The 12,704-nt window shown below is 46.2% G+C and overlaps 3 protein-coding genes across 5 annotated transcripts in view; 2 read left to right on the top strand and 1 right to left on the bottom strand.

Moving 5' to 3' along the window:
* Positions 1-720: 720 nt before the first annotated feature.
* LOC127749207 (coiled-coil domain-containing protein 113-like) lies at positions 721-5,429 on the top strand. The gene is made up of 8 exons (XM_052266489.1): positions 721-1,413; positions 2,119-2,241; positions 2,349-2,763; positions 2,940-3,182; positions 3,259-3,491; positions 3,569-3,699; positions 3,795-3,863; positions 4,079-5,429. Exons 1-8 carry the CDS (start codon positions 1,239-1,241, stop codon positions 4,514-4,516), a joined length of 1,827 nt encoding a protein of 608 aa, XP_052122449.1. The 5' UTR covers positions 721-1,238; the 3' UTR covers positions 4,517-5,429.
* Positions 4,557-9,069, bottom strand: LOC127749210 (serine/threonine-protein kinase Sgk2-like). Its single transcript, XM_052266510.1, has 10 exons — positions 8,858-9,069; positions 7,887-8,047; positions 7,716-7,811; positions 7,496-7,632; positions 7,246-7,386; positions 6,892-7,165; positions 6,545-6,817; positions 6,272-6,445; positions 6,034-6,174; positions 4,557-5,953 (listed from the first exon to the last, which is right to left on the bottom strand). Exons 2-10 carry the CDS (start codon positions 7,974-7,976, stop codon positions 5,789-5,791), a joined length of 1,491 nt encoding a protein of 496 aa, XP_052122470.1. The 5' UTR covers positions 7,977-8,047; positions 8,858-9,069; the 3' UTR covers positions 4,557-5,788.
* A 130-nt stretch (positions 9,070-9,199) lies between these two features.
* Positions 9,200-12,704, top strand: part of LOC113208370 (stress-induced-phosphoprotein 1) — a 9,157-nt gene continuing 5,652 nt past the window's right edge. For 2 of the 3 annotated variants that reach the window (XR_008011021.1, XR_003303508.2), the window contains exons 1-11: positions 9,200-9,337; positions 9,842-10,051; positions 10,129-10,421; positions 10,502-10,697; positions 10,786-10,912; positions 11,017-11,159; positions 11,243-11,420; positions 11,495-11,656; positions 11,734-11,837; positions 11,921-12,084; positions 12,165-12,288. Coding sequence is in view for 1 of the 3 variants with exons in the window: in XM_026425339.2 (XP_026281124.2) it covers positions 9,329-9,337; positions 9,842-10,051; positions 10,129-10,421; positions 10,502-10,697; positions 10,786-10,912; positions 11,017-11,159; positions 11,243-11,420; positions 11,495-11,656; positions 11,734-11,837; positions 11,921-12,084; positions 12,165-12,237 (1,659 nt within the window). In the remaining 2 variants the exon portion in view is untranslated. Of the gene's footprint in view, positions 9,338-9,841; positions 10,052-10,128; positions 10,422-10,501; positions 10,698-10,785; positions 10,913-11,016; positions 11,160-11,242; positions 11,421-11,494; positions 11,657-11,733; positions 11,838-11,920; positions 12,085-12,164; positions 12,384-12,704 lie in introns of those variants that run through there. The other variant, XM_026425339.2, reaches the window with a different exon arrangement.

Here is a 12,704-nt window from a genome sequence, read left to right on the forward strand (position 1 = left end):
AGACACACGATGGTCACGGCGAGGTACCGCACCCCGAACCCCATGCCGGTTGTGCTGTACCGCAGCGCGGGCGTGCGGCGCGGGCGTGCCTACCCACTCGGCGCCTACCTGTAGACCCCCATGACGGCGCGGGTGCGTCAGCGCGTCAGCGTGGCCTGGCCGCCGGCGTGCTCCTGCGGGGGCCACTGCCTGCCGTGTCCGTGTCCGACCCCGAGGGGGCCCGGGCCGGGGGGCCGTGGGGGCGCAAACCTTGTTGCTACGGCGACTCAACCTTGTTTCCGCCACCCTGCCCCATCGCCTGTCTGGCGAGGGGAGCGAGCATCGCGGAGCTGCTCGTCTGTACTATCGCGGGGGAGGAAAGGGTTGCGTGGGCGGGCGGTGGAGGAGGGGGGGTGCGGGGTGTACCCGGAGAACGAGTGGAGCTGTGTGTGTAGGGTACAGAGCCATTTGTGTGGCGTATGGCACGTCAATGCAATGCGGGAACCGGAGACCCGAGGAGGCGTGAAGGTGGCAGCGGGAATCGAACGAATGGAACATACGGAGAGCAGGCTCTGTCGGAGGTGAGGGAGGGAGGGGAGGGGGCAAGCTTCAACAATATAACTTTCAAATAATGCTCAGCACGTCGATAAGAGCAACAGTGGTGGGGGCGAGCTTTCTGCTAAGCGGCAGCCAAGAGACGAGGGGGCCGCGGGACAAGGCGGGCAAAGCGGGCACGATCCATCAGGCGGAGCACGGCCCCGCGCCGCCCGCGATGACGTCCCCACGACACGCCAACCTGCACCCCTGTGCTTGCGGCTCGGGGACATTTCCGCACTGGAGCGGAGCGTCGCGTCCTCGTCCGAAATACACTCTCCCTCCACCGCGACGAAAGAGTGGGGGTAAACGACCCTTAAATCGGTACACAGCGTTCCCTGTTACTCCCTCTCTTTCTCCCCAACCCCTCGCCCCGTCACATCCCCCTTCCTCTCCGCCTGCCGTTCATAGGGGTTGACACGCCCCCGTCGCCCAGTGGGGGGCGGCGCACGAGATGTCAGAGTGTGTCGGAAGCCAGCGATGGGAACGGGGGCCCGCGTCGGAGGGAGCGAGTCCGTGCCGGGCCACCCTGGCGAGGCCGGCGAGGCCAGCGAGGCCCGGCCGACAATCGGATTCGTGGGCGGGACCTGCTTCCGTTTCCGCCGGCCACACGGTCGCCCTGCGCCGAGATGAAGTCGTCTCCCTAGCCGACGACGCCGCGCGCGATGGCAGCCGTGGCCGCTCGACGGTCGGCGTCCGCGCAAAGATCGGCGTCTGCGCGGACGCTGGACGTCAGGACGGGCTCGTACTCTGAGCCGACCCCGTCCACCTTGTCCAGGGAGCTGTCCTTCTCCAAGACAGTCTCTTCGGCTGATGCCTTCATCGACGTCGTCCCCGAAGGTAGATGAACGAACTCCACCCACCTCGCAGCAGATTAGCGCGATTAGAGAGCTCACTCGCGCGAGTGTTTGGGATTGTTGAAAATGAACAAAACTTTAAAGCGTGAAGAAATAATGAAAATCTTAACTGAATTGCGTGTTTAGGAGAAAAGTAAAGCCCCCATACTGTGAAATAAGGAGGCGGCGCGCGTGTCGGGGAGCGAGCGAGGGAGCGACCTCTCTAATCGCGCTGCAGGCTCCGCCGCAATCCGAGCCAGGTGGCTGTCGATTCGCCCCGGGGCCACTTCCGTAGTTTGACTTTAACGCACGTACCCCGTGCACGCGTGCGTGTGGGTTGCGTATTTTCTCGGGCCGTTATGGAGCATCCACACCACGTCTGCCGTTACGAAACTGACCATTCCAGCCAATGCCAGCTCCCATAGCGCCTGATCGGTAGGCAACATCTTGCATTCAGTGCACGCGTGCACTGCTGGGATGCCTACCCTGATTTTCGCAGGCGCCGAGCTCCTGTAATTTGCCTAACGAATCTGGAAAAAAGTGGACGCACTTTCTGGACGATCCCTAAGGCGCCCTGGTCAGAGACGACAGATGACGTACGGACACCGCGCGCGTGCGGGGCGGGTGGTACAACAGAACTACGAAAGTGAACGCGACGAATCACCCACCTGGAAGGCACACCCTGACACAGTCGTCACCGTCTGCATAGCGCTGTCTTATGAGGAGCTGGAGGAGGCGGTGACGCTGCTCGTGAAGGCCAACCTCATGCTGCGCCTGGAGAACGAGATCTTCCACGATAAGCTGTACATGGATACCCCCGACCTGCTTGCAGGTAGGAAAGAGGCAGCGTAGGACAAAAACTTTCATTTTAGTTCAAATAAATGCAGACCTCGTCTTTCGGTAATAACGTGTTATTTTGGGGGGAGTTGGGTTTTGCAGGCTTATCAGAGATTATCGAGCTCGAGAAGAAAGAGGAGGCAATCGCTCAGCAGGCCTCGCCCAAAGCCGAACAGGAAACGGGTGGGGTCGAGCCGGAGAGCGAGCACAAGTTGGAGAGCTTGCACAAGCAGGAGAGCGTCAAGCTGGAGAGCGTGCACAAGATGGAGAGCTTGCACGAGGAGGACGGCGAGTCCGGGTCCCCGACGCCAACCCCACCACCGTCACGGTCCCTCAGCCGCTCCGACGAGCCCCCGCGGGCCCGCTCCAGGATAACGTTGTCCGCGGTCTCGGACACGCTCAGCAGCACCGCCCGCCTGTCGGCCATCCGCGCGAAGGCCGCCGCCAAAGCCTCGGCCCGGGCCTCGGCCGCCAAGGCCAAGAGCAGCAAGACGGGGTCTCTGGACAGGGTGCCCAGGTGAGCGTCAGCTCGCACAGCCAGTTAGCGATATTCAGTGTAGAATAGCCTTCGAATATCAACATATGTTGTTGATTCCGGTGAGAAAGTCGACACGGCGTCGAAGTCGGTAGTTTGTCACTGGGGCGGGCCTGGACGCGTAGTGGTGATGTCACTCGATGCGCTCGCTCCTGCAGGATGAGCTTCAGCCAGCGCATGGACCTCGCGGAGGAAGCCACCCACCTGACGACGCAGCGGACGCAGCAGCTCGTCTCCCGCGCCGAGGCCCAGGCCGCGGACCTGCGCGCGCGCGCCGAGGAGGCCCAGGTCCGCCTTGGGGAGACGCTCGCCGCCTACCACTCGCTCGACACGGGCGTCACGGACAAGGCCCAGGGCGACGCGCACGTCAGCGGCAGAACGTCCGGGGAGAAGCTCAACAGGTGAGTGCCGGCCGAGGCGGGGGCTGGGTCCTGGGTCTCCAGGGTGGTGCGCCTTACCCGAGCTCCCCTGCCGCAGGTACATGACGGACTGGGTGAAGCAGGCCGACGCCACCATCGACAGGATACGGCTCAAGGTGAGCTCGCTGCGCGCGCACCACCGGCGCGTCCGGGAGAACATCGCCGTCAAGCGGGAGCTGGGCGACGCGCTGCGGCCCGTCGACTTCGACAAGATTCGCATCGAGATCGAGGAGCTGAACCGGAAGATCGAGAGCAACAGCCAGCACCTGAACGACCTCAAGGGCATCTCCGGTGAGTTTGCAGCGCGGGTAGCGCGCTGCAGGGAAGTCCATTCAGAGCTCACGCCCAGCCTTGCTTCCCGTGCCCAGGCAGCGCCACGTCCAGACTCCTCGCCGGCAAGAAGCGCTTGTCGGACCTCAGCAAGCACCTCGAGGCCATCCGAAAGGAGACCGCCGCCAAACGGAACCAGAAAGCGGCCCTGGAGCTTGAGGAGCAGAAGGTGAGTCCGAAATAACATTGAATTTCAATTGTACCAGTTGCGTTCCCCTAGCCTAATTGATGCGACTTTCGTCGTCCTATCTCTGCCTACTCCAGGTGCTGGAGGATGTGGGCAGAGCTGACACGGCGCTGAATGCGGTGCGCATGCGGATGGAGAGGCACACGGTGAGCAAACTCTATTCACCCTTCGGTCCCGCTTGTGGGCGGCGGCGCGACGGTCGTGTGGGTGGCGACGCAGTGCGGCGGCGTGGCGAGTGCTCTGTGCTCTTTTGGGGCACAGCTTTGAGCAAACAGTTGCGTCCGTCCTCACACGTCCCCAGACACTCGCTGAGTGACGAGGCATGATGACGACGCTAAGGAGACTCTCGGTGTGCACGCAGGCGCCGGACGTGCTGGTGTACGTGCGCCTCAAGCAGGACCTGGACCTGCTCCGTCGCGACGTGGTGGTCTGGGAGCGGCGGTGCAAGATCCAGCAGCAGACGGCGCGGGACCTGCGCCGGGCCATGGGTAGAGCCAGCACCAGCACAAGGGCCGTGCGGGGCGCGGGCGGCGAGGGGCCGGCGGTGCCGGGTGGAGGCCACGGCCGCAGGGGCGGGCACGCCGCCGAGGAAACGACCAACGACGCCACGGACTCGTCTTCGGGCAGGGCAGGCCCACCGACGTCCGCACCCAGAAGGCGGAGGCCGCGTCGTCGGCAAAGTCAGAGTCGCGGCCGCGCGCACGCACCGAGCAGCAGCAGCAGCAGCGCCTGCGGGAGCGGGCCAAGTGGCAGAAGCAGCAGCTGCAGTAGCCGCCACAGCAGCCAATCTACCGGCTAGGTAGAAACCAGGGTAAATTTGACAAGCAATCGAAGAAAGATGAGTAGATAAACTTTTTAATGAAAAACGATTACATATCTTTCATAAACAACATGGGTTATAAACATCACAGCATAATATTTTTTGGCACTCAAATAATAATTAGGAGATCAAGGCACAAAGATTTTTTTAAAAATTATAAATGGAATGAGAGGCAAAGAAACCAAATAATATCACCATTAGAGCTTAAATTTAACTTATGGCATAATAATCTCTGATGAAAACTTGTCCATTTGGCAGATAGCATGTGCCATTCATCTATTCAAATACTGTGATTTATCTAGTCTAGCCTAATAGTGAAAGCTTTGTGTTAGCCTTCGTGGGCAAGGTATATTATGATGATACATGAGTATTGAAGGACTAAGTGCTGGTTCTCTACATTGTAGTGGAATATCATTCCAGATAATTACAATTTTCTAAGGAGTGCGATCTGCAGTATATGGAAAGCAGAATTATTTAAGATTGTGGCACAATTGAATATTGTCCTGCTTAAGTCTTTGGGAATTTACACTTCAGCATTAGAAAAAAAAATGCTAAAAGGATAAGAACACAGAACATCCTGCATTCAATTACACATTATCACAGGCAGGGATAACACTGTAGTTAGGAGCCCCCATCCCCAAACATGGATTAACCACAATGCCACTTGAATGGCAAATGTAGTACTTATCAAAAGCTAAGGTAAATGCACAATTGAAGAGCAAAAATTAAGACTAACCCCAACATGATCAAGTATAACAAAATACATACCAGATGAGATGTAAAACTTGATGTAACACAGCTGGAAAAATATACCTACGCATGTCAGTAACGTGAATTACTTTCATGCAAAAACTGGAAGCACTCTAATAAAGAGTCACTAATAAAAATAAAAGCATGTGGTATGTTACGACTAGAATCTAAACATAATAGTTGAAAAGTATACAATACAATACTGACAAAAAGGCAGGATAAGGCAGATAGGAAGATTATATAACAAATTAGAAAAATGCTTGTGAATACGGTAGTCTGCGTAAAATATGCAAAAAAAAGAAGATATAAATGGGTGCACCCAATACAAAACTATTTAACGCCAGCCAAACAATAATACAGATGAAATTTAAGCAGGCTAATACATAGTTTGTTTGAGGAGCACAGGGCTCAGTAACAGAAATCCTAATGTAGTAAAAAGGAAAGTTTGTTTTTCATATCATATGACAGTTTGTTTTTAAGTTTTCTAATCAATTTTCACTCTTACAAATCCATTGGAGCTGCATAAGAAAACCCAGCAAAAATATCATCTGCTTCACGTACACTTGCAGTTAATATGCTTGTCGTTGAATGTGAACGGGCAACTGAACTAGAAACTGCTTCTCTTGTAAATTCTGGGTCAATGTGACGAAGATCAAATACTTCATGCTAGAAGATGAGAATTGTATTTTTAGTTACAGTATATTCAGTTCACACAAAAAATAAGTGAACCTCAAAATGACACATACCACATTGGGATTAAAAGGCGGGCGAATCTTTTTATTGTAAAGGTCTTCCCAGTTGATAGGCATGAAAAATGAATGCATCTTCAGTGTCTCTAGATCTCCTTCTGCATATCCTAGACGCATTCTCGGATCCTTCTCTAATAGCTTCAAAAATGCAAAATAAATAAATAATTAGGATTAAAGGGGTACACATTACAATACCTGGTGAAGTTTTAAGAACATCTCTCATTTTTTTACCTACCTGGCATAAAAGATCTCTTGCACTTTCAGAAATACCAGAGCGAAGTGTTAAAGGCTTATTCAGAATACGTTCATACATTTCAGAAGTATTGCGGCTGTAAAATGGAGGAAGTCCATACAGCATTTCATATAGAACAGCACCCAAGCACCACCAATCCACAGCTCTTCCATATGGCTGTTAACACAAATATGAGTTTTAAGAAAAAAAAGAGGAGACATTGACATTTTAAGAAAATGGAAAGCAATAAGAGATGAAATACAATAAAACACACACCTCTTTTCTAATGATTTCAGGAGCTAAGTATTCTGGAGTTCCACAAAAGGTATGGGTTGTTTCTACACCCATGAGGTCACCAATTTCCTTGGATAAACCAAAATCTGTCAAAACAATGTGACCTTGACAATCAAGAAGGATGTTTTCTGGTTTTAGATCTCGGTATACAACATTTAAAGAATGAAGGTATCCAAGAGCTAAAGAAATTTCACCAGCGTAAAATCTTGCTCTGCTTTCAGGAAAAGTTCGTTCACGTTGCAAGTGAAAGAAGAGCTACAACAATAAAACATATTTAAAAGCTTACTCATGGAAAAAATCTATTTAGGGTATCTATTGCACAAACCTACCTCTCCACCATTAACATAATCCATGACAAAATATAATTTGTCAGATGTTTGGAAGGAGTAATGGAGCCCAACAAGAAAAGGATGGTGGACATTTTTTAGCAATATATCTCTTTCAGCCATGACGTGGCGGACTTCATTTTTGCGCAAGATCACTCTTTTACTGAGGATCTTTATTGCATAGTATTTTCCCTCAGAACAGTGGCGAGCTAAGAGTACTTTTCCATAGCTACCCTTTCCAATCACTCGCAGGAATTCAAAATCTTTAGGCTTTGCACTGTTAATATCACAAGGAAAATAATTAATAAAGAAATGGAAAATTGGATATGATTTAAAACAGTGATGTACAACTCTTACTAAAGGCGTTCTGAAGGTCCTAGGTTAAGTTTGTTCATTTTTTCTAGAGCATCAATTCCCTCACTGTTATCTTCCAGCTCTACATCTCCTTCCGAACTCAACTTGCGTCGATCAAGCTGAAGGAAAGCTCTTACTTCGGGTCTAGAGAAAAACAAACAGTTATTCAAACCCCAACAGAAATTAAAATTAAAAGATATAAGAAAAATAAATTTAAAAATTCCTAGGTTTTAGTTAATTTTTAAAGACATACATTTCAAGAAGCTTTTTGTCTTGCATAAGTTGCTGTAAGAACGTGTCAAGACCTTCTTGTCGAGAAGCAATAAATTGAGGATCCAAATTATTCCCAAATAGCTTTTTGCCAGGCAGCTTCAACTGGAGTCCAGGAACCTGTTCAATTAGATTGAATAAAATTTTGTGAAGCTCATGTAGAAATTTAGGCGAGATACTATTGATGGAAAACATCATCTAACCTGTTTGCGAAGTATATCAAAGAGTTTATAAAATTCATTGTAGCGGCGGAAAACAAACCATGAATCATTGTCTGAAGAAATGGCAACTTTGTACACCTGAAAAATTCATTTAAGAAATTAGGAAGCTATAACTCGGACAAATTTTTCACCATGTTTTATGTCGTGTAGTACCGTAAATTTCTTATCTTCCTCGCGAATTTCAGAGTTTTCTACAGATGCAGTTGTGGATGGCGTACACTCAGGCATATTGGCTGCTAGCATAGTCCCAAGACAAGTTGAATTTCTACCAAAACCAAGAGATGGTAGCCATTGATGAGATAGAACAGACACACCTGTAACAAAGAGTCACAAAAATTGATCAGATGTTGGAGGCTAAGCAGTAATTTACAATCATAATTTTAAAACGTAACAGTATTTTATGGAGAACTACATGGTTCTGAATAATTTATATTAATTCAGACCTGAATCTTTGTTTTTAATGTCACCCACTAAAGTCAAAAAGTCAAGCATGGCTACAAAAGTAGACTTCGATGAGGCATGGATTCCAAAGAATACTGCCTCAGAGAACGGTGAGGAACTGAATGAGAGCAAAGATTGATAGACATCAAGTGCAAAACAAACAAAACCAAGACTTCTCTGCAGAAGATTGGACTTTGTATCATTCAATTGTGTGCCTCCCCACTACAAGCTAAGAAAAACCGGATGGTGTTTGATGATATGATAAATTATTAAGAGACTTGCCATACAGCAAAATTGAAAATCTACATTTTAAACGATTTTCAAAATATATAACACGAGAGAGTGGTGAAGGGGTGTGGAGAGGAAAAGAAGTCTTTACATGAGATCTAGACAATACACATTTTTCACTTCAGAGTAAAGGCAAATAATAATAAAGTACCAAGCTTAATTAAGACCTATGGGTACTTATTCTGACAGCTTCATCTACAAATTAAACCAGTGCACTGTTAAAAATCAAAAAGAAATATACTGAAGTTGTGTTTGACAAGTCTTTGGAAGATCAGAGGGAGGAGTGGCACGGAATGGAATAGGAATATACTGATTCACAACAAATATCAAAGCCCTATAATGTAAAAAAGTGATATAAGACATTTTCATAAAAGAAAACCCAAAAATGTACTGACCACTTCAGCTATCATCTGAGTCCACACGTCATCTGAGCACTAAAAAAAAGGTTCAGAATGCGAGAACAAATACAGATATCTTGAAGTGTCGTGATGTTTGACAACGCTTTTGCAGCGAGAACACGGCCGATTTCTCAAGGTAGCGCTGCGGTTAAGTGAGTATGTATGGTTCTGTACTCGTTCGCCGCACCACCTTTCTCAACTGGGCCATAGAAATTTTTACTACTTGTCGTGTTATTGTTTGTTGTTGTTCGAAAACTACATTTGGGAGAGAATTTGCTCGGAAACAAAGTTTTTCCTAAACCGAGTTGGCGCGAAACGTGTTTTCCGGTTGTTCTCTCTGCCGCACGGGTCTCTTGCTCGAATTTTCTACACGAATCCAGCCGACCGAGGCCGAGCAGACCGCAGCACAAAACTGTGTGCCTACCGTGCCTGTTCTGATATTGCGGCGTTCTTTGTGCACCGGTGAAAATGGAGCAAGTGAGTGTTTTCGTGACAATTTCTACGTATTTCCACAAGAGAATAGTGGCGAGGTTGCATTTCACATTCTTGCAGTCACCGTTACTCACTTTGTTTTTGATTTTGCCTGGCATTCGGTTAATATTGCACATGTTCTTGTGGCGCCCGATCAGGATGATTGTCGTTTCCGAAAGTCATTCAAATTTTTCCTTCTACGTTTTTAACGTTGAAATTTTAATTATTACCAGTTATTGTTAGTTTTTTTTCCTAACAGTGAAAACATAGCTGCATTTTCGGCTACTGTGAATCTAACCTGTACGAAAATCTCACATTACCATGAAGTTGGCTGAATGACTGGTCTTTGAATCATGTGAATATGATCTCATATTACCTGCTCTTAATATTGCTTGTGCCTTTTGCAAGAACTGTCAAATGTGTCATTCATAGTTGTGGCAAAATTTTCACTTTTCTCACTCCATTGGACTATGCCTGCTCATAATTATAAATTTCCTCCACTTGTTCCAGGTTAATGCGTTGAAGGAGAAAGGCAATGCAGCCCTACAGCAAGGAAACTATACTGAGGCCATTAAATTTTATTCTGATGCCATAGCACTCGACCCTACCAACCACGTCCTATTTAGTAATCGTTCTGCAGCATATGCCAAAGATGAGCAGTTTGAATTAGCATACGCTGACGCTGAGAAAACTGTGACACTGAAGCCAGATTGGGGGAAGGTATGTTTGGCTTTCACTTTTGTTACTGAAATGTTTATTGGTTCCGTACATTTCATTCTGCTTTGTGCTGCATCCAGGGTTATTCTAGGAAAGGAAGTGCATTGGCATACCTGGGTAGGACTGATGAAGCGATTGAAGCCTATGAGGAAGGGTTAAGAATTGACCCTACCAATGCCCAACTTGCAGAGGGGCTCAAAGAAGTGAAGGCCAAGAACCCACCTTTCCCTGGTGCTGGTTTAAATGCAGACCTATTTAGGTCACCTGATCTCTTTGTGAAGCTCCGCAACAACCCACAAACAAGAGCTTTCTTGGATGATCCTGAGTATTTGAAGATCGTCACTAAACTTCACACGGATCCAACAGCTAAACTGTTAGTTTGGAGCTGCACTTTGAATATTATCCACATTTACCTTGGGTAGTCTTTAATTTTATTACCCATTTATTTTACAGAGACAGGTTTGATGATCCTAGAATTTTGACAACTGTGTGTGTCCTCCTTGGACTCAATTTCACCATGGCAGGTGATGGTGACATTCCAATGGACACTTCTGAACCACCTTCACAACCTACCCCTCGCCCTAAAGAACCTGAAAAGAGAAAAGAGCCATCTGAGGATCTTTCTGGCCTCTCACAGAGTCAACTTCTGGTAATGGAGGAGTTGTGGTTGTATCATTTACTTGCTTTATTTTTCTTGATTTTTATTGTTTTAAGTCACGTGTGGTTTCCTTCCATAGGCAAGAAAAGAGAAAGAAAGGGGTAATGATGCTTACAAGAAAAAAGATTTTGAGACTGCACTTGCTCACTACAATAAAGCTGTGGAGCTGGACTCCTCAGACATTACTTATTTAAACAACATTGCAGGTAAACACAATTATAATTTAGGGTATAAGAAATTTTAATTTTGTGATCCCCTTACTTTTTTGTGGTTTACAGTCATAATATTTCCCATTTTTGTTTCATTACAGCTGTTTATTTTGAACAGAAAGAATATCAAAAATGTATTGAGCAGTGTGAGAAAGCTATTGAGATTGGACGAGAAAATAGAGCAGATTTCAAACTAATTGCTAAGGCATTCACAAGAATTGGCAATGCTTACAAGAAACTTGAGGTATTCCTTATGGCAGTTGGTTGCTGTTACATGAATGTTTCAATTTTTTTAAATTCTAATTCTTTTTAATTGTGATTTTACAGGAATATAGTACTGCCAAGGTCTATTATGAAAAGTCTATGTCAGAGCACAGAACTCCTGAAATTCGCTCGTTGCTCTCAGACATAGAAAAAAAGATAAAGGAAAAAGAAGCGAAGGCATACATTGACCCAGAGAAAGCTGAAGAAGCAAAAGAGAAAGGAAATGAACTGTTCAAAAAAGGTACTTTTTATCACGTATTTCTCACATTTAAGACATCTTTTCTCATTATTAACAAATTTCTTATTTTTTTGAAGGTGACTATGCCGAGGCTATTAAATATTATTCTGATGCCATCAAACGCAACCCTGAGGATAGTAAGTACTACAGTAATAGAGCGGCATGTTACACAAAGCTGGCAGCCTTTGATCTTGGTTTGAAGGACTGTGAGAAGTGCTTGGAGCTGGACCCGAAGTTCAGTAAGTACCATAGAGAAGTCTTACCTAGGCTGGATTATTCAAATTTTATGTGTTCACTTATTACATTTTATTTTCAGTCAAAGGATGGATTCGTAAAGGTAAAATTTTGCAAGGTATGCAACAACAAGGTAAAGCCATCTCTGCATACCAAAAGGCATTGGAACTTGACCCTGTGAATACTGTAAGTTAAAATAATGATGTACAATAACAATTGTCTCAATATCTTAGTGACTTGTCATTAAATTATTTTCTCTCTCTTTACAGGAGGCAATAGAAGGATACCGTTCATGTAGTGTGGCAGTAAATTCAAATCCTGATGAGGTTCGCAAGCGTGCTATGGCAGATCCGGAAATCCAAGCTATTCTTAGAGACCCAGCTATGAGATTAATCCTGCAACAAATGCAAAATGATCCAAAGGCCCTGAATGAGTAAGTATTGAGTATCACAAATCTCATAACAATTCCAGTAATTTTTAATTTTATTTGAAACTTATTTTATTTTTTTCCAGTCATTTGAAGAATCCTGACATTGCAGCTAAAATTCAGAAGCTATTGGAGTCTGGTTTGATTGCTATCCACTAAAACCCTCCCCCTTTCCACCTGTGATCATCATTAGGAAATTCATTGTTCCAGGTATATAAAGCAAATAACATCCTAAGTTTTAAAATCTTAGCTCTCCAGCTCTCTGGTGTGTGGCTAAAGGTGTTCACTAAAGAGACTGATATTTCTATTGAGGTTTTATTTACATCAAATCCCCAATGCTGTTGAGAGCAGTCTTTCCAGCATCATTTTAGTTTCTTTTTTCTGCCATCTAAATATTTCAAAGAGATTTTATCTCCTACTGCCAGCCATTCCTCTAGGTTAAATCACATATACTGAACAAAGATAGATGTTGGTATTATTTTGCTTAACCATGTGTTTTGTTTCTGATATCAACTGCTAGTATAGTTCTTAACTGAAATACGTTGAACTTGTCTTGCTGCTACATCATGTCATGATTTGTCATTAATCTGCTGTCACTATTATATCCTTTTAACTAATAATATGTA

The sequence above is a fragment of the Frankliniella occidentalis genome, unplaced genomic scaffold, assembly GCF_000697945.3.
Source record: "Frankliniella occidentalis isolate FOCC.00 unplaced genomic scaffold, Focc_3.1 Scaffold39, whole genome shotgun sequence".
NCBI lineage: Eukaryota > Metazoa > Arthropoda > Insecta > Thysanoptera > Thripidae > Frankliniella > Frankliniella occidentalis.

Bases quoted from the DNA above. Each gene is read 5' to 3' on its own strand.
- LOC127749207 (XM_052266489.1), top strand. From the start codon at position 1,239: ATGGCAGCCGTGGCCGCTCGACGGTCGGCGTCCGCGCAAAGATCGGCG. The intron at 2,764-2,939 runs GTGAGCGTCAGC...TCGCTCCTGCAG, and splicing joins TCTCTGGACAGGGTGCCCAG to GATGAGCTTCAGCCAGCGCA. The intron at 3,700-3,794 runs GTGAGTCCGAAA...TGCCTACTCCAG, and splicing joins TGGAGCTTGAGGAGCAGAAG to GTGCTGGAGGATGTGGGCAG.
- LOC127749210 (XM_052266510.1), bottom strand. From the start codon at position 7,976: ATGCTAGCAGCCAATATGCCTGAGTGTACGCCATCCACAACTGCATCT. The intron at 7,387-7,495 runs GTATGTCTTTAA...GTTTTTCTCTAG, and splicing joins GACAAAAAGCTTCTTGAAAT to ACCCGAAGTAAGAGCTTTCC. The intron at 5,954-6,033 runs GTATGTGTCATT...CTCATCTTCTAG, and splicing joins CGCCTTTTAATCCCAATGTG to CATGAAGTATTTGATCTTCG.